Source organism: Choloepus didactylus, chromosome 9 (assembly GCF_015220235.1).
Source record: "Choloepus didactylus isolate mChoDid1 chromosome 9, mChoDid1.pri, whole genome shotgun sequence".
In the NCBI taxonomy this organism is placed as follows: domain Eukaryota; kingdom Metazoa; phylum Chordata; class Mammalia; order Pilosa; family Megalonychidae; genus Choloepus; species Choloepus didactylus.
In genome coordinates, this window is record NC_051315.1 from 50,720,048 (window position 1) to 50,739,185 (window position 19,138).

The 19,138-nt window shown below is 37.1% G+C and overlaps 1 protein-coding gene across 3 annotated transcripts in view; it reads right to left on the reverse strand.

Moving 5' to 3' along the window:
- Positions 1 to 915: 915 nt before the first annotated feature.
- Positions 916 to 19,138, reverse strand: part of IFIH1 (interferon induced with helicase C domain 1) — a 48,963-nt gene continuing 30,740 nt past the window's right edge. For all 3 annotated transcript variants that reach the window (XM_037849532.1, XM_037849533.1, XM_037849534.1), the window contains 11 exons: positions 15,704 to 15,914; positions 14,674 to 14,891; positions 13,408 to 13,524; positions 11,525 to 11,648; positions 10,718 to 10,996; positions 10,093 to 10,352; positions 6,786 to 6,935; positions 5,313 to 5,474; positions 1,881 to 2,071; positions 1,318 to 1,408; positions 916 to 1,216 (listed from right to left, as the gene is read on the reverse strand). In XM_037849532.1, the coding sequence (XP_037705460.1) occupies positions 1,037 to 1,216; positions 1,318 to 1,408; positions 1,881 to 2,071; positions 5,313 to 5,474; positions 6,786 to 6,935; positions 10,093 to 10,352; positions 10,718 to 10,996; positions 11,525 to 11,648; positions 13,408 to 13,524; positions 14,674 to 14,891; positions 15,704 to 15,914 (1,983 nt within the window). In that variant the 3' untranslated portion in view covers positions 916 to 1,036. The remainder of the gene's footprint in view (positions 1,217 to 1,317; positions 1,409 to 1,880; positions 2,072 to 5,312; positions 5,475 to 6,785; positions 6,936 to 10,092; positions 10,353 to 10,717; positions 10,997 to 11,524; positions 11,649 to 13,407; positions 13,525 to 14,673; positions 14,892 to 15,703; positions 15,915 to 19,138) is intronic.

Sequence of the window (19,138 nt, forward strand, 5' to 3'; positions counted from 1 at the left end):
CTGATTTCTGGGCTTCCCTAAAGCCTGGCAGCCTCAGGGCACATGGCCTTCTTATGTGGCTGCTCAGGACCAGCATAAGGGTTCTGAGGAACATGGTGGAAGCCTTATTGCTTCTTATGGCCTACTTGAAGAAGTGATGCTATGCGACACTGCACCACTTTCGACAAAGTCACAGGTCCACCCACATTTGAGGGAAAGGAGCATAGACCCCTCCCACCCCCTCAGTGAGAAGTGTGTCCAAGTCACATTGTCAGAAGAGTACGTGAGATGAGAGATTTCGATGTGACTACATTTGGTAAACACAACCTGCCCCCATGCCTTAATCCACAGGACTGACTCTGGTGGACATTTAGGTAGCATGATGAGCAGCAGGGGAGGGGGCTGCATTTTGGGGGCAGGGAGGAGAAGAGACCCTCAAAGCACCATGAGTCGGTTCTGTCCACAGCCTCTTACGAACAAACCCCAAACCAAGAAAACTGACTATTTACTGAAGACTTGCATTTATACTTAGTGTTCACATGCTTGTCTCGTTTAATAGCCCTATAGGCTAAAGCTACAGCTAATCTCCATTTGACAGAGGAGGGAAACCGAAGTTCAGGGAGATGAAGAGGCCCCCAATGCACCCACTGGAAGTGACAGAGACAGGATCTGCACCAAGGTCTATGTGACCTCAATTGAGTTCCCTTCACTGCCACAGGCCAAAGGTAAGGCCAGAGCAGCCGACACACCCCGTGGACGAGGTCAGGGTGTGGACAGCAGCTCCAGGCCTGATGCGAGAGCCTGGGAAGAGCAAGGGCAGAAGCAGTAAAGCTGGAGGGGCAACTTAAAAGAGGAACGAGAAAGAGAGAGAGGGGTGAAAAAATGATGGATGATCGAATAATCAGAAGTATAATAGATTGTCTTCCTTTAAAGAGCTGCAGGGTAAAGCAATGATTTTATTAATTCTCACTTCAGTTCTGTGGCATAATGAAAACATTTATCAAAATCATATTAAATACTAAGTTGATAAAATTTTAAAAGGATCTTGAATCCAGCGTTAATCTTCATCACTAAACAGACAGTATTCTGAGTAGTCCAGATCCGGAAATGTGATAGGCAATTCCACCCATTTCTTGTATTGCTTCTTTGGTGAATTATTTTTGAAAACCACTACAAAATTCTTTATTTTGAGACAAGGCAAGTCTAAGCCTTTGTGCACCATCATTGTTCCCCAAGCCTGGAAAACGAAACAGAGAGCGAGAGGAGAAATGAAATGTACATTCTAATTAAGCATTCCTTTTGGCCAAAGTCAAATGAAACCCACAGCCATTTACTCACTTGGCCACATTTGCAGATAATTTCACCATTTGTTTGATAGTCGGCAAACTTCTCTTGTAGTGCTTTGTTTTCTCTCACAATGTAGAGGTCCCTAAAATTGGCAAGGAGTAAGAATCCTCAGTGAGACGCTACAAAGGGCCAATATGCCGGTTGTTGGACCTGAAGCCCAACCGCATGCAGGCCATTTCTCCCCACCTGCTTTCTCCCTCCTTGCTGCTTCCCAGACGTCATCACAGGGCACATCGGGTGGAGGCCCGGTTTCTGCACCCACCTCTCAGGGGCATGTCCCCTTTTTGTGACTTCTTTCCCTCAAATCTGTTCATTATTTCAGACCAACTTTACTTATTCACAGATTTAAAAACAAATATGAACATACACAAATTGTTATGCCTTGAATCAAAATGGCTTTGGGTCATACCTTTGAAACGGGAATATAATTTGGGAGCTCGAGGAGGGACAATTCTGAAAATTAACGGATTTCTTATGTACCTATTTTGGAAGAATATTTACAACATGCTTCACCCCTTCTAAAGAAACCTAAAAATGGATCTTCCTGGACTCACTTGAATCTTGGTGTCATATTGACATGATGCATCTTTTCAATGACATGAATATCTTCCCCTGAACAGGCCAGCACACTACAGTTTTTGCAAAGGAAAGTTATTAGTGATGGATTGCTCCTGTAATGCTTTGCGATACTTCTCTTGATTTTCATTTTCTTTTCCATTATACTTTGCATCTGTAATTCCAAAATCTGCAACAAGAAAAGAATATTCAATGCTTAGTTTCTTTTTTCACAGCTTTATTGAAGTAAGCCCTTTGGAATTTTAAGATATTTAGATTGCCATGAAAATATACACTTAGCTCATGGCCTTGGGAATAAAAATAATGAGGCAATGGCCCCCAAAGAATTTAGTATAAAAACTCATGTAATCTTGGAAATGTGGAACCCTCAGATGTCAAAAAAACCCAGCTTATTCAGATTGTAAAAAGCTCTATTATGAGGAAGTCCTTAGCAACATTCAACGAAAAATGTCTCCCTGTAACCTTCCCCCCAACAGTTTTAATTCTGTCCCCCAAAAATAGATCTAAATTTTTTCCACATGGAATCTATTTAAAGAACTAAAACTGTTATTATACTACTCACAGTCTTCTTTTGTCCATGCTCTGCCCTCCAGCTCTTTATATCTTTCCTTATAGACCATAATTTCCAGACCCTTCATCACCATCTTAGTAATTCTCCTTTTTACACTGCTAGTTTCCAAACCTGTATCCATTCTTCCTTAAGAACAAAACTACAACTTTATTCTAGGTGAACATATGCAAGTTAAATGATGACATTTCCCTGCCATGGCCAATGAGATATAAAAGGAAGTTGTGGAGTGGAATTTCCATTAAGGCTTCTTAAAGAAGGTCAGGTAGCCAGCATGTGCTCACTTTGCCCTTTCCATCTTCCTCCTAATTCCTGCCTGGAATGAGGATGTGACAGTTGGAATTCTATAAGCCATCTTTTGACCTAATATGGAAGTCAAATGCTAACAGGGCAGAAAAGAAAATGAGATGAAGCCTGGATTCCTCGTGACATCCTGGAGATACTGTACCAACCCAGATTATCCAGATCATTTTATGTGAGAGAATAAGTCCTTAAATCACTACATTCCAGACTCTGTGACTAGCAGCTGAACTCATTTCATAAAAGAAACAATACTGCAAATTGTGAGAGAGATGTAAATCTTGAAATAGGGACACACCCATGCACACACCTACACAACTGCAGAGTTGGAAAGCATGATTCTTGAATATTTTACCTCAAAACTGAATCTCTCGTGGATGACAGATTTATACTAAACTGAGGAGGAAGACATTGCTTTCTTTAAGACCAAGGGGAAATTTTCAGTAAAAGCAAATCATCTGGGCTGATGTACAAAGCTGAATGAGCCATTTCCTTGCCTCTGGCCTCTAAGAGTTTGGACAGCCATATTTAGCAGAAAAAGAGAACAAAATCCTGCAAGCAAAACTGGGGGCGAATTAATAGTTTAATCAGACAAGTATAAAGAGGAATTTCCTATCTAAATTCTAACAATATAATAGATTGACATATCCTGTTCCTTAAAAGTTTAGTTAGGTTGTTCTTGCAAGACATTTACAGGTCAGTGAGCTATGATTTGGAATAGGATCACATACACATGGGCAATTAAGAAACACCTATGAGTGAGACAGAAAAAATAAAACCAAGATCACAGTATGGATGCTAAGAGATCAGAAGCAAAAATAATAGCTCCAAAATACTGAAGATATGAGGTGATTAGAGGGACAAAAAAAGAGAGAAAAGAAGTCATAATAAATATATAGGAGGGATAGCTACAATCAGTCTATGTCTAAATAAAATGTGATAATGTGGTGAAAGTTGTTCAGTCAATGCCAAGGAAAATGTTTAAGATCCTCAACTTGCTCCTAAAAGTCCGATTTGATTTAAGAAGATTTCAGTTATGTATACCCTCTGGTAGGAGATGGAAAATGTATTTCACCTCCTGGGCCAACTCTTACCATTTGTAGTGGCTGGCCAAACATTGTGTTGAGAAGGATTCTTGAATCAGAAGAAAAGAATGATGTAACCTAGCAGCAATGCATATATGGGCTTTGAACAGAATAGTGGGGTCACACACCCCACAGCATTGCCATCTCTCCTCTGAGTTCGTCCACCTGGGGTGGTTTTAGGACGGCAAGTCTCTTAGTCAAAAGACACCTAAAAAAGTAGTCCATTCCAGAGCCCGCAAAGGGATAGTGTCTTGTTCTAGAGATGGTCTGGAAAAGCTTGACTCATAAACCCCAAAGACTGTTCTACAATTTACCCAAACATTAAAACAACTAGTCTTCAAACATCAGTCTGTAAATATCCACTTGACTCATCCACTTAGGACATTAAATTTGAGGCAATGACTTTCCAGTGGCATTATTTGGCCAAAAATGTTTGAATTGACACTGCAAAATGTTTGGTTTGCCTTATAACAGGGGTTGTAAAATATTAGTGTATACAGAAACCTGGCCAGGAAGTCTTGGAGTTGGTTATAGCGATGCACACCAATTTGAAAGCATTCCTTTCCTGAAACTCTATTTAGGGTAGATCCAATTCCAATGTTAAGAAACTAACATTCACACCCATATGCAAGGGTGTGAATTTTCTTCTAAATGGATTGTTTGCTATTATAGTAGTCACAGTCTTTAATTCATTGGCATGGGGGATTTCCTGAAATATTGTAGAAATACATTCTCCCTTCACTGCATTCCTTTACACAACTCAAATAACTATATTTTAGTACATTGACATGCAGCTAGATGACATATTTTGTACTTTCCTATCATTCAGATCCAGCCTCAATGTCATTCTCTCAAGGAGGCCTTGTCCAATCACCCAATCTAAAATACCCATCTAGGCACTTGTTTTACATTGTTCTATTTAAATTCCTCCGCATTTACCTCTACACGATATATTTCTTGTTTCTTAATTTCTGCTAATTGTTTCCCCTCCCCTAGCCTCAACCATATACATACTAGAATATAAGCTTCATGCAGCAAAGGTCTTACCTGTCTTATCTGCCTCCATGTTCCTTGTTCTTAGAATATTGCCTGGCACACAGTAGGCATTTCATAAGTATTTCTTGAATGAAAAAATTATGTACGTACCAAGTTGGATCAAACCAAAATTTCCAGGTTGGGTTAAATGGGTGAGTTGCACTAATCTCTGGATCAAGGGCAGCCTAAATTTATATATCAACCATTAAGGATGATTTAGCTGGAATGGATCCCTGACAATTTCCTGCCTACCACGGATCCTCACCTTTGTGTGTGAATCTGAACTAGGCACAATTCACCAAACTGGAAATTATGATTTAGCACAAACACCGTCTCAAGACTTAGCCACAAAGATATCAATTGCAACCATATGCAGCCATTTAAAAAGGCAAACTAGATTCACAGAGAGCCACAAACAGTACCTTACGACCATACTCCTCTGGTTTCATATTTTGAACATGGTCTATAGCTTTATACATCATTTTCTCTCGGAAATCGTTAACCGTCTCACGCTCAATAACTCCTGAACCTCTGTTGGCAACCACAACATAGGTGCTCTCATCAGCTCTGGCTCGACCACGGGCCTGAGAACATAAAGGAATCAAGTAAATGAAGGGCTATGCCTTGCTACAAACTCTCCTTTTCTTAGCATGGATTATATTCTTCGCTCAGTGCCCCAGCCTTCAAATGAGCTCTCCATGCTTGTTAAAGTTATAGTTATTATCCATTCTTTGGAATCCAGCTATATGAAACTCAAAATGCAATTTCTGCCTCCAGACCCCCTCCCTCAAACCTTAGGAACCATCACCAGTGACCTGGACTGGGGACGCCCCATCCTGCCTGACTGGTAGGAGCATTGAATGGGGTCTCTGATCTTGGAACCAGGGCTGCTGAGAGTGTTGAGTGGAGCCAGGGCTGTTCCTCGCATCCTACATTGCATATTTAGCACATTCCCCATGGAAACATGCTCAACAGGTGATACATTTCTATAGACCTCTTAATAAAGTGATATTCACATATATTTTAAGTAATAGATAAATTTGTGGCTGGCCCAAAACTCTAACTACCCGCTATAATATTATTCTCACAAAAAAATACATTTTGAATAATAAACCACTGACTTACAAATCAACTGCTGAAATACAACTGCTTCCTAATTTGGGGGCTATGTAGTTATCTTAGTCTCCCATGACTTGCCCTCCATCCCAAGGATGCAATTTGAAGTATTAAAATAAAAAAAAAAAAAAGCCATTCATTAACTTTAGTGAATATTAGGTAAATTAATCAGCACATCTATAAGTACCCAACAAAAGGTAACAATCATACTAAAATAGTGTGGGTAAGAGATAAAGCGAAATTTGAATGAGAATTGGGACATCTCACTCTCTCTCTCTCTCTTTTTTCATTTATAAGCCAGCTCCTCTTCAACACTGTATTATGAAAAATTTTAAACATACAGAATAATTGAAAGGATAAGGGAGGGAAAATGCAGACACAGCAGGGTTCTAAGGCTGGGCGTGCTATTCTGTCAGACATTTGTGAGTCATCATGCTTCAGATTCCAGGTCCAGTTGGGGGCTCACAGAAACATCTAGAAATGAGGAGGGTCACTTTCCACCCTTACAACTGGGGCTGTGCCATGCTTCTTAAAGTCTTAGGACACAGAAATAACCACCAGGTATCTGGTGGTCAGGTGAATTCAACAACAGCAATAAAAAAAGGCAGCAGTGCACAGTTCTTCAAGACTGATCCTTCAGCAGAGAAAAACAGATATATTTTCAAAATGAAAGAACTGCCCCCCCATCAAAGAGATGTTGTTTTGCAGTTTTACTAAAAGAAACCACTAAAATAAGAATATAAAAGTAAAAATGAACATATTAGAGGTGTCTAATGTACCTGGACCATGGCTATTTCATTAGTGACAAGCCCATAACGGATGACAACATTGCATTCTTTGATATCCAGACCTTCTTCTGCCACTGTGGTAGCGATAAGCAGATTTATTTTTCCACTGCGAAATTTACTAATGACTTCTTTTTGTTCATTCTGTAGAAACATTGTAATATATTAAATTTTGTGATGCCAAACACATTAAAATTTTTAATTATGAGAAGAAATAATAAATTGCAATTGGTCAGTGTAAATCAAAGGATGAGATCATGTACGGATTTGTTGCCATCTGTTTTTGGCATTGAACAAAGACATGATGGTGAGGCAACATTTGATTTCCAATCTGGGATACCACATGACAACAAAAATATTTCCATCTTCCAGTCTGGAGGTTGGAAGACCATCATTTATGCCAAGGAAACAAATTGATGGGCAACTTGGGAGGAAGAAAAGAAGGAGACGCTTTTGGTTGGGAAGAAGAGACAATAATGAGAGGCTAAAATGGGCTTTAATATTCAAAGGCTAAGATTCAGTGACATTTTTATTTTTTATTTGTATTTTTTATTTTTGAGCCTTGAATTACAGAGAAAATAGACACTGTATACCACAATTGGTCACTTTAAGAGTCATTCAAGTGAGACACGTATGGGATATTCCTGAAAGTATAAAGAAGAAACGGAAACACTGGCTGACTCCAGGGAAGAGAGCTGGAAGACGAACAGAAGTGGTATACCTTTGTACCTTATTAATTTTAAACAATGTAAGTATATTATCTATTCAAAAAAGATGATATGAATAAAGGATGGATTATGCAAAACATAATTAAAACAAGTATTTTAAATGGAATGAAAAACATCTGATTTCTGAAACTTAATGTAAATAAAGAAATTAAAATCTGCACTCTGGCTCTTGCATAGGAAGAACGGGTAAGCATGAGGATAGCCCGGTCTGGCCAGTGTAGTTTGATTTTCAGAGCCGCCCTCATTCAAAGCTGATGGTCTAGCCATACTTAAACCAAAATAAGCATGCCAGATCCACACCATGTTCTCCCAACCTCTTGCTTTTCTTCTCCAAGGCAGCATGGGTCCTTATTTGACTCCTAACTGCTGGAGTAACCCTGTAGAAAGGCTCCCCGCAAGTCTTCCCTGATAATTTCTCCCTCCTACCCTTACTTCCCCTGATAAAAACTTAACAAGTACTTCGATGTTAGCAGAAGATTGTAGTGCCTTAATTTAAAGGAGTAACTCTAATATGAAAATTACAGACATAGTGTCAGACCTTCAAATGACATCAAAAGATGCCTTTTAGCTCCTCTCCTTAATGACCACATGCACCCCAGTGTATGAGGTGGGAGTGTGGGGAGAGAAGAAGGAAGGTGTTCTATATTTTGGCATGCAGGCCCCAAGTTTGAAAAGGATAAAGAGAAGAAAGTAGCTTGGCATTTGCACCCCACCTCTCTTCAAAGAGGATCAGAGACAACTTACAATAAAACACTAAAACCAATATAATAGAAATGGGAAAACAGGGCCAAAGTTGAAGAGTATAGATACATTACTTGTAAGGATTAACACAATTGCTGTGAGAGTGAACTTCCAGTTTTGCCCATAAGCTTCCTGGAAGCTAGGACAAAAAGGGAAACACATTAAGTAAACCAGCTCTCATCAAAAAGGAAGATACAAACTCATTACCCAAGGAAAATAATGCTTTCCCTGCACTAAATTTTAGATGCAACTTAAAAATGGGTGCTTAAAAATGGGTAGTGAGCATTAGAGTGGACAATTTCAAGAACTTTTTATAAACAAACACTAAAACAGATTAATTTGCTCTGTTATAGAGCAGATGTTGTTAAAAGCAAAATCATAGTATTGAAACACAATTCTGTTAATGTGAATTTTCAAGTAGCAGCAGTAATTTGATACAAGTGGGTGGTAGCTAGTGGTCTTATTTGGTTGAAGTTTAAATCTTAGCAACCTTAAGGAGTATTTGGATTGAATATTCACTAGACTGTCACTCATATTGTTATTCATTTTTCAGCAAGTATTTATGGAGTTCTTACTCCTACTAATAGGGGTTGGTTTACAGCAGGAAATGAAACCAAGCTCCTGATACCCTGTAGTCTACTTTCTGGTAGTGGGAGACAGACAACAAACAAGCATGTAGTTTTTCCAAGGTAAGGGAAATAAGAATTGGGGCAGGGGTTGTGGAAGGGAGTGTGGGGTGCCAGATAAGCAAGATCTGGTTGGAAATGAGGGAGTAAGGCAAAATACCACATACATACATATACGGTATAAAAATATGTCTCTCTCTCTATATATATATATACACACACACACACATATATATACAGATTTGTATATATAAACTTCTATGCCTTTATAAATTAAAAACATGATAAAGCTCTATCCTTCTCTTGAGTTTAACTTACAATTTGAAGAGAAGAAACAGGCAAATAATAAAGTACTGTATTTCATTAATTCTAAGATGCACATCTTTTTTCACATTTTACCATTCCTAATAATGAGATGTGTCTTACAATCTGTGGTGTCTTAGTATCTATGAAATACAGATTTAGAAAACCTTACTAGGAGGTGGGGAGAAACCCCACTGGCCTGAATGATGAGGACCATAACAAATCTCCCCTTCTCCAACAAGGCCCAGGGTCAATAAGTCTATAACCTTCACAAGAACATTTTACTCCAACAACCAATCATTGTTTTACCCATTCTTATAATGTCTACAAGTACTTTTCCTCTCCCAAATGTTTTTTTTTGTTGTTGTTTTTACTGTTCACACCATCATATAAATAGTACAAGAACAAGAAGGGGGAAAAACACCAAACCTTAAATCGGGGGTAAAAAAAAGAAAACCTCGCAATCCCAGATTTCTAACATGTCAAATATTTTAATTTTTCCAAGTTCTTTTATAGGTCTTGTCTTATGCAAATATATTTTACACAGTTCCCATAACAAAGCATGCAATTTTGGGGGTAGGAGACAGTTCTTACTTTTGCAGTTGATATTATATTGTAACCATTTCTCCATTTTGTTACTAGTTTAAATGTCACTCATTTTTGTAAAGGAAGTTCAACTGGGAAAGTTCCTCCATGTATGTAAAGTAAAATGACACCTAGGACAATGCTTAACCTATAGGATACTAAAGATTAGGTTGCTTTTAAACTAAAAAATTTTATTTCAAGAGCAAGTGTTTCATTCTGTAAAATCATTTTTTGGGTGATGAGAGAATGGATGGAAAGAGACTACAATGTGCAAAGAGTAAAAACAGCATGTAAAGAAGTCCGAAAGGATGCTTATACCTGTGTCATGGGCTTGAACTCGCTGCTGTGTCCAGCTCCAATCAGATGGTGAGCTTTGACTCCTACTTCTGCAAATTTCTCATTTTCAGTAATCCAGTGGGAAAGGGCAAAGGCACTCTGTCTTGTTTTTGTGAAAATTATTCCCCGTGCAGATTCCTCAGTCCTAGTGTATTGTTCCATTATGGTGTTTCTTAATTTGATCAACTTCTCATTTTCATGTTCTGGATTTTCAGCCAGCTTTTTCAACATTTTCTTGTTTTCTTTAAGAAATGATTAGTCAATAATAGTAAAACATGCAAATAATTACACTCTTAAGATCTAAGAAAGGATGCACAAAAACTCAACTACAGCTAATCTTGCACTGTATCTAGTATTAATCAGTGGTTTAATAAATAAATTTTTTGCCATCATCTTGACCATAAAACTGAATGACTAAATGATCGATCATGATCATATACTTTATGGCTAATCTAATCATATCAATTAGAACTAGCCCCAATCTGAGTGAGATTTCTTCTTTCAAAATGATATTTTAGTAGGACCTTATAGAGTTTATGAGAAGCAGTAGGTTTTTCCAAACTGTAAATGTGTGAGACCATGCAATAAATGTTACATGGATTCTTACCAAAAAATAAAGTCATGAGAAATCTATCTGTCTCATCCAGTTTCATAGGTTTCTTTACAGCATCCTCATCTTTGTTACCATCATCACTATCATTGTCATCATTTTCATCACTACCGTCTTCTAGGACTGCATACTTCTTTTCTTTCTCCTCATTATAGAATGTTTCAAGGTGATCATATGCATCAATCATTCGGATAGTGTCATTAATTTGTAGGGCTTCATTGTACTTTCTCAAATGCTCTGCACAAACACGGTCTTTGCGATTTCCTTCTCTTGCAGCTATGGAAGAATATATTATGTATAGTGAAATAATGTGAGAACAACATCCCTTAAAATAGTGCTGTGGACTTGAATATGTTTATGATACTGTCTCCAAAATCTGCTGCATCTTCTTTTTGAAATGGACAAGTTAAGGCTCAAAATGAGCTTTAACAGGGAGCAAAATGTTTAATGACTAGAGTTTCTGCCTGAGCTCCATGTCAGTAAAAACACATACCTGATCATGCTGACTCAGAGGAATGACATGAAAAACATATTAGGTGAGTTTGCCTTTGGAAACAGCTGTTAATATTTATCTTAACATTTTAAATATACAAGTCAGACTCTAAAGATAAAGAGAAAATGGATGAATTACTGATCTTTTTCTTATGTAAGGAATTAGAACATGTTTATCATGCAACCTGGAGCACGGGTATTCCATTTGATACTACATTTGCTTTTAATCTGCTAGGAAATATGTGATACAGTCTTCTGAAATCTTGGCACCAGTAAGAAACAAAATAAGTGTTGAGTCAAAACCCAAATTACCTTTTTTTTCCATTTGAATAGCCCATTGTTCATAGGGTTGAGTTCCAAAATCTGACATTGGACTCATTTGGCAAAAAGTTTGAATCCTTGTCATTATTTCCAGAAGCTTCTCTTTAAATGGATCCTAAAAATAAATTATACACTTATTCTTACATGTTTATATTGGTAAATGAATAACAGTCATTGTTAAAATTATTTCCGCATTGTAATAAATTTGATTCAATATCTTTCTAGAGAAAGTAACAAGTTAATCTCTGCTCACCTCTTTGCTTATTTATTTTTGTCAGCTTTTCTTTTACCTCTACCTCAGCCACACCCATGCCACACCACACCATGTGGACCCCTGCTGGGATTTCCAATTTTAAAGTTTTAAATAAAAAAGTTAATGAATTGCTGTATCTGATTGATGTATTTAAATAAATTAAATAGATCTAAAAAAAAAAGTTAATGAACAATATAAACATTGAATTTAAGTTAAAGACAATTTAAAAAAACATGAAATTAATGCCACAATTTTTAGAAAGCCTACAATTTAAGAAATACTCCTTTTTGAAGAACTGGCTTAAACATTATTTCTACCAATATAAAAAGTTAAGAGGCAGAGTTTTGAAAAAAGCCAAACACGAAAAGTGCATAATATATGATTGCATATTTTAAAGTTCAAAATCAGTCAACCTGCATCGTTGGTGTCAGAAGTTAGGATAGTGGCTCCCCTCAGAGGATGGTGACTGGACAGGGCAATATTCTGGCCCTTTATTTGGATTTCGGTTACAAAGATGCGTTCAGTTGACGAAAATTCAGTGATCTGTACATGTAAGATTTTTGTTCTTTTCGGTATGTACGTTACATTTCAATAAAATGTTTACTAAAAAGTTTTGTAAGTTAAAGAGTGAAATGGTAAATTCTTTTTTAAAAGTATCCCGAGAAATGTTGAGGGTTTTTCCTCCCAAGAGTATGAGTAGAAACAAACATTTAAATTAATCAAATAAAACTGCATAAGCAACAACAAAAAGTAAAGGTGAATAAAGTATATTTAAATGTGCTAGTGTAGCTGGAATAGACAGCACTTTTTTTCAGAATTTCAGAAAAGTTAATCTATGGAGGATGGTTACCAACATTGGTTGAGTGTCTATGACATATCAAGCATAGAATTATCTACTACAAATATTTCGCATCATTTAATCCTAACATCTTTATTGAAGTAGAGTTTTGATGATTAAAGTTATTATAAAATATATATATAGCTAAAGTTTATTGCACTTTTAAAATTTTTCAAAAGACAAGTATTGACATAATATACTGGTCATAATGTCCAAATTGATTCTCAGTTGGCTTTTATACTCAATGAAAATGCCCACTGCAAAAGCAACAGTAAAGTAAATATTTCAGTTCTTTAACAAGTCAGTATTTTCCTTAGAAAGTAAATATGCAAATATGCAAATTAGGTAGGATTCCTATTATCATTGTCAACTGTAATCTGGTAGCAACAAAATATCTCTAAGTTTGCTGGTGTGGAATAACAGAAAAGCAACTCTGGAACTCACCAAGAAAGTTAAAAAGGCTAAAACAAACTGTGATAATCCTAGCTTAGCTGTATGTTCCCCATATCATCCCAAACCCAAAACCTGCTCACCCCGATCGTGGCTCATATGCACCCAGTTTCTGAGCTGCTCTATACTTTATACAAGCTAGAAAACCAGAAGAGTGAGGAGAAAATTCACAACTATGCCTTGCTGTCTAATATTAACAAAAAGGAATAAAACACATTTTTGCTAAAATTTTAAAATAATGTTATTCAGATGGTTAGTATAGAACAGATTTTGTCATGCTTCAATTTTTTATGATATCACCATTCAAATAAACATAAAAATTTAAGCACATACTTCTCTGGTGATATCTGCAATTGCAAACTTCTTACATGGCTCCTTTATTTGGTCTTTGAGTTGATCAATATTTTCTTTCACTGTTTTAATGGTAAATGCATCAAGATTGGCACATATCTAGAAAAGAAATATTCAAATGAATTACTTTTCTCTTTCAATTGATTCAATGTAGAAGTCTTTTCTCATGTAAAAAAATTTTGTAGCATTATTTGCTAAATATAGCATTTTAGTATTGTTTTACTGCAAATCTGATTAATCAAGACATCTGTCATTATTAGGAGCTTCTAAATCAAGTTGTTGGGTAATTCCTGAAAGGAAGTGAAGTTATTTTCATTCGGTAAATTCCATTCTCTGGGTGGAAAATTGGATATGGAAAGATTTTAGCAACTTGAGGAGAGCAGCAGAAAATTGTTATGCAATAACCACATTACAGCAGGCACATTCAAGGTTGTCATGATATCCATAGATCAAATCACCACCCTCTTCTACATAAAGAGAGAGCAGTACCAAGTTGGGAGCTGTGGATGCCCACGTGTCTGGCTCTCGATTGGGGTGTTAGTCCTTAATCTTAGTAATGAGTTTTATCTTGCAGCCAATAAATGTGCCTCTGAAAGTTTTGTCTATATGATTTTTCTGAGTTCAAATTAGAGTAAGGGACTTAAAATGCAAGTGCAATTGCCTCGGTGCCAGCATGTCTCTCAATAACTCTGAATTCATTTAACACTTGAGATCAACAGCAGCACGTTATTTGGTGTTACTGTTTTGGAGCGCCTGGTAAGTAATGCATCTTTAATTAAAGATCCTCATATCTCCATTTCTCATGTAGCTTGATGTATGCAGAATCTAAGGATCACATAGAACAGGAAAGACACAGTAGAAAGCATGTAATTTTGAAATTTATGGAGTAAGACTTTATCATGTAGGAAAGCTAGAAACTTTCCTAGTTTATGTATATTTCTGTATCAAAGAGATCAAGTTTAACTATATAAGAGTAGATGTTGAAAAGAAGCCATTTCATTATATCCATGTTCCATAATTTTTTGTGATATTATTGAGTTATTTATTAAGTCACATTAGTGTTTTATAGAAGACTCTGTATATTTACTTTAGTTAGAGCAAACAGATTTCACTTTATTGATGATCATGGAATATCTTCTTTCTGTATATACCATGGCACTTGATGCAACCTTAACTTAAAAATCCAAGAAGCACTGGTACTGGTTTTAGCTTGAGCTTTACTGGTTATACATAAAGTTAATGACTTACTTTTAAAATGTGTTCTTCTGCTTTGGCTTGCTTATTGGCCCCTCCAACACCAGGTGAAGCAGTTAATCCAAGTATCTGAGGTAGCGGAATTACTGGTTTGTTTTCTTTCTTGAGTCTATTGTTTTTCAACTTCTGTTTCAGGTAACGCCTCATGATGTTATTATAAACTGCTTCCTTGTTGGTGTGATGGCATTCATCAATGATGATGAGGGAAAAATCTTAAAAGAAAATTCAAATGGTTCATTTGTCCATACCAGCAAACTACAACAGAAAAAGTACATTTAACCCAGCTAAGTTAGCTGCCTTTGGGATATTTTTCATGAGCCAGAAACTCTCTTTCACTTTTGAGGGAAATGTACTTGTACTAGGTAAATGTAATTGTACTAGGCATACAGAAGTTCATGCATATTAATTACGGAAATATATATCCCTGTTAAATCCATTTAGAAGATGAGTTTGGAAAGTTTAGAGAGCTAAAGAAAGTGTTGGGGTGGAATTCAAACCTTGCCTTGCTTCCAGAAACTCTCAGGATTACCCTTTTGTTCTCTAATAACATATTTCATTCTAAGTTGGTGAGTTTTGAATTTATTCCTTCAAAAGAAAACTGCACTATTTAAAGAGGAACAACTTTGCCTTGTTTTAACATTGCTTTAAATTATTATCCATTTTGCACTTCTTTCCCATCTTCCTTCCTATGTTCTCTTCCCACCTCCCACAAAATAGAAAAGATTGTATTTTTATTCTATGGAGAAAAAGGCATTGATGGGTATATTAGAAAAACTTGTCAGTACCTAGAAACATGAAGTAAATGGGAGGCCCAGTGAGTGCTTGATTTATTAATGATATCCTTATGCAGAATAAAGTGATCTAATAAAAAACTTAAGGTCAAATTGTTTGTTTCTCCTAGGAAGTAAAGGAAGGGTTTTAAAGAGCAACAAAGGGCAATCTAAATCAAGGTTTATTTATCTTTTCTTTTATCAACATCCTTTAAATTATTTAATTAATATTGTTCCTATTACTATCAACCAACCTGATAACTGGACACCATCATCTTCTCCTTTTTCTGAGTTTAAAAGGGAGTTTTCAAGGATTTGAGCCGTACTGATAATAACATCATGGGATTTGACAACTTTTGGAAATGATATTTTCAGCTGGGTGTCACCACTCAATCCAGTCACACAATACCATTTCTTCAAAAATGGTTCAAACTCTTTGCGGAAAAGCTGTTCCACCAAGTGTACCTTAAAGAAATGCCCAGATTTTGAAAAAGGAAATAAATAAAAAAGAATAGCCAAAGCCCAATGAGCACTGATCAGAGAGAGATGTTTACATTATCAGTGAAGCATAACAACCTATTCATCATTTCATTCATTCACCTGCCAATAAATATCTATTGAATGCCTTGTGTCTGGGACATAAAGATGGTCAAGCTATAGCTGACAACCATGAGGAACTTAGTCTAGTAGGGCACAAGACCAAAACAAAACAAAACAAAAACAAATAATTGCAAAGGAGTAACAATTCTCCACAAAAGCACTTACAAAGTGAGAGGAAAGAAGTGACTGGCTGCTCAAAAGAAGGGTTTGTAAGGAATTATCTAATAAACCACAGGTCAGTGAAGAGAGAAGTTGAAGGTATGGTTGGATAAGCAGTAAATTTTGAATTTTCTGAGCAGAGATACTCTATTAAGGACTGTGAACACCACACAGGGTACGTTAATTTTAATGCAATAGTTCAGAGACCCCATGAGTTGTGGGACAGAGATGACTTATTCCTGTGGTTTGTTTTTGGTTTGGGCCAGAGGCAACATGCCTAGAGGAGTGGAGGGAGCAAGGAACCAGAAGTGGGGAGTCGAGGCCTTGTCTAGGAGAGCGGATGTGAAGTGAAGCAATAAACTGCTAGAACAGCTTCAGTGACTGAGCAAGAACAAAACAGGAAATAGGCTTGGCAAATAAGTGGAAACTGTTGGCCCTTTCTAGCTGACTCTAGTAGTGTCTGATGAAGGTGACTAAATTGATACCTCAATGCTACACACTTCCAGTCATTCCAACTGCCTCCTGGGTTAGGGGAAACAAACAGCCAGGCAAAAGGAAGAGCCGCCCTAGGAGGCCTTCTGCAATGGAAGACCAGGGGTGTACAGGGGAGCAGACAGGGAGTTGGCAGAAGAGTTTCAAGGGAGAGCCCCAAAGAATGCTCATTCTATTCTTGATAATTCAATTACCTGCTAATAGTATCAGTGGTTACCTTTTCACTGGTCTGTAGGGTATATGCTATTCATCTTTTTACTTGAGCTGAGTAGGGTATATGCTATTCATCTTTTTACTTGAGCAGAGCCACTTACGTATAAAATAAGGGTTGGATGACCCTGACAGGTGAATTAAAGTCTCTGAGCTTCAGTTTTCTGATGGGTAGAATAGGGATAATAATATTTACCTCATAGAGTTTCTGTGTGGATTTAATGGATAATATATGTGGAAGTGCCCTGTGAAGTGCAATAAAATATTAATTATTATGCAATTAATGCACATCCCTTATCCTCCATCTAGACTGGATTTCTTGAGGACAGGATGTGCATTTGATTTGTGTTTAAATACTCTCACAATTACGAATCTCTGTACCATGGAAGTGACATAGTGACGTGAGGTTCTTTTCATTAAGGGTGAGTCAAGACCTTCCAAAGAGGCAGCATCCTTTGGTTCATGGAATACAAGAAATTGTCACAGGAGCTAGCAGGTGTTGGAAATCCTGATACTCTGGTAGAGTTGACTTCCTACTGAAGGACATGGAGAAAGCCATACACAAATCTCACATGGCTAATTGGGAGGTGTGTAGTATTCTTGGAGTCCCTTCCTGAGATATGATAGAGAGCCTACCAAGACTAATTAAACCCTACTGCTGCCCACTTCTGCTGAATCATATGAGGCTGCATTACAGCATCTGAAGGAACCTGGGATTTATCTCTCACAATGTTGAAGCCCTAGTTAGGAAATGGAAGCCCTGGGAACACAGGTGGTGTTTTCATTTCTCCCTGCATTTGAAGGCGATTACTTTGGAAAGGAGGGAAGAAGGGATATGAAAGTAAAAGGTGTTAGGAATGGAATTTCTCTTTTCTAGACCAAGGACTACAATAGCTTGTTATTGGGCCAAATGCAGAATGCAACTTACGTTGCATTGAAAAGGATTAGAAAATAATTAAACCTGAAATTGTTTTAAAATGCAAAGAAATGAGATAGTAAATAAATAAGAGCTATGAAATAGACAGAAGAACCAGTAGAAGAGTTTCTAGTACTTCTGAGAAAGACAACAGGGAAGCAAATCAAGATTTAGATTTATGAACTCAAATGTCCACATGATAATGCAGTGACTGTGAATAATTAATGAGGATAAACGAACATTTAAACATAGCTAAAAATGTGAATTCATTAGATTCATCTAGATCTGATGGGTTGGAAGATTCATGACTGGAATATGGCACTGAAAGGAGAAGGAGTTATTATTTTAAAACAGGTGCATCAGAAACAAATAAAATCATGAGATCTGTAATGACCAATCAATATGAATTATTTGAAGAAATAAATATAAGTATTTGCATTTAGGCTCAAAAATTAACTGCACAAACATAGGTTAAGAAAGTTCTAGTGTAACAGATTTTCAAATGAAAAGGAGCTGAGACTTTTTAGTTTATGCCAAGCTCCAGATGCGTCTGTGTGATGAAAGTGCTGTTGCCAAAGGCAAATCCAGTCATGGGCTGAGTGTCACATCTCATCTCTCTCACACTCCGCACTGGTAAGAGCATATCTATGGTATTTTGTTCAGTTCTGGACGCTGTGTTTTAAGAGGGTCCTAGATAAATGTCTGGAAGAACACAAGCACTCAAGATAATGAAAGGCCTGGAAAGGACTGGAAACCATGTTGTATGAAGTTCAGTTAGGAAGCTGGGCCCATTTATCCTAAAGATATGAAAAGAAAAATAACTTAGCAGCTGCACGATGCTGCCTTCTCTATGTGAAGGGCTGTCAAAAGACAGGAGAATTCTTAACTCTGTATAATCACATAAGGAAGAACCCTAACGACTGAGGAATCCAGAGAAACAGATTTTGATGAGGGCCATGTAAGCTTTCTAACAATGTCAGAATGGACCAGGCCGCCTTATTAGAAGGGGGTTCTCCCTGATATTAGAAGTTACCTAGAAGAAATGAAATAACCATTTGCAATGGAAGGGAGCTGAATCTTGAAGGCCCCTTCTGACTCAAATACTCTATGGCCCTGTGATCAGATAAGGGATATAAAGGAAGCGGATGAATAAAAAATAACTCCTAGGTTTTGAGGTTAGATGTGTTAGAGGGGATGGTACAATACAGAGGAAGATAAACAGGGAAGGAGAGCCCTTTGAGAGAGGAGATGACAAGGCTGAGTTTGAGGGAATGGCAGAATGTTCAAATGCTATCAAAAATGTCAGCTTATG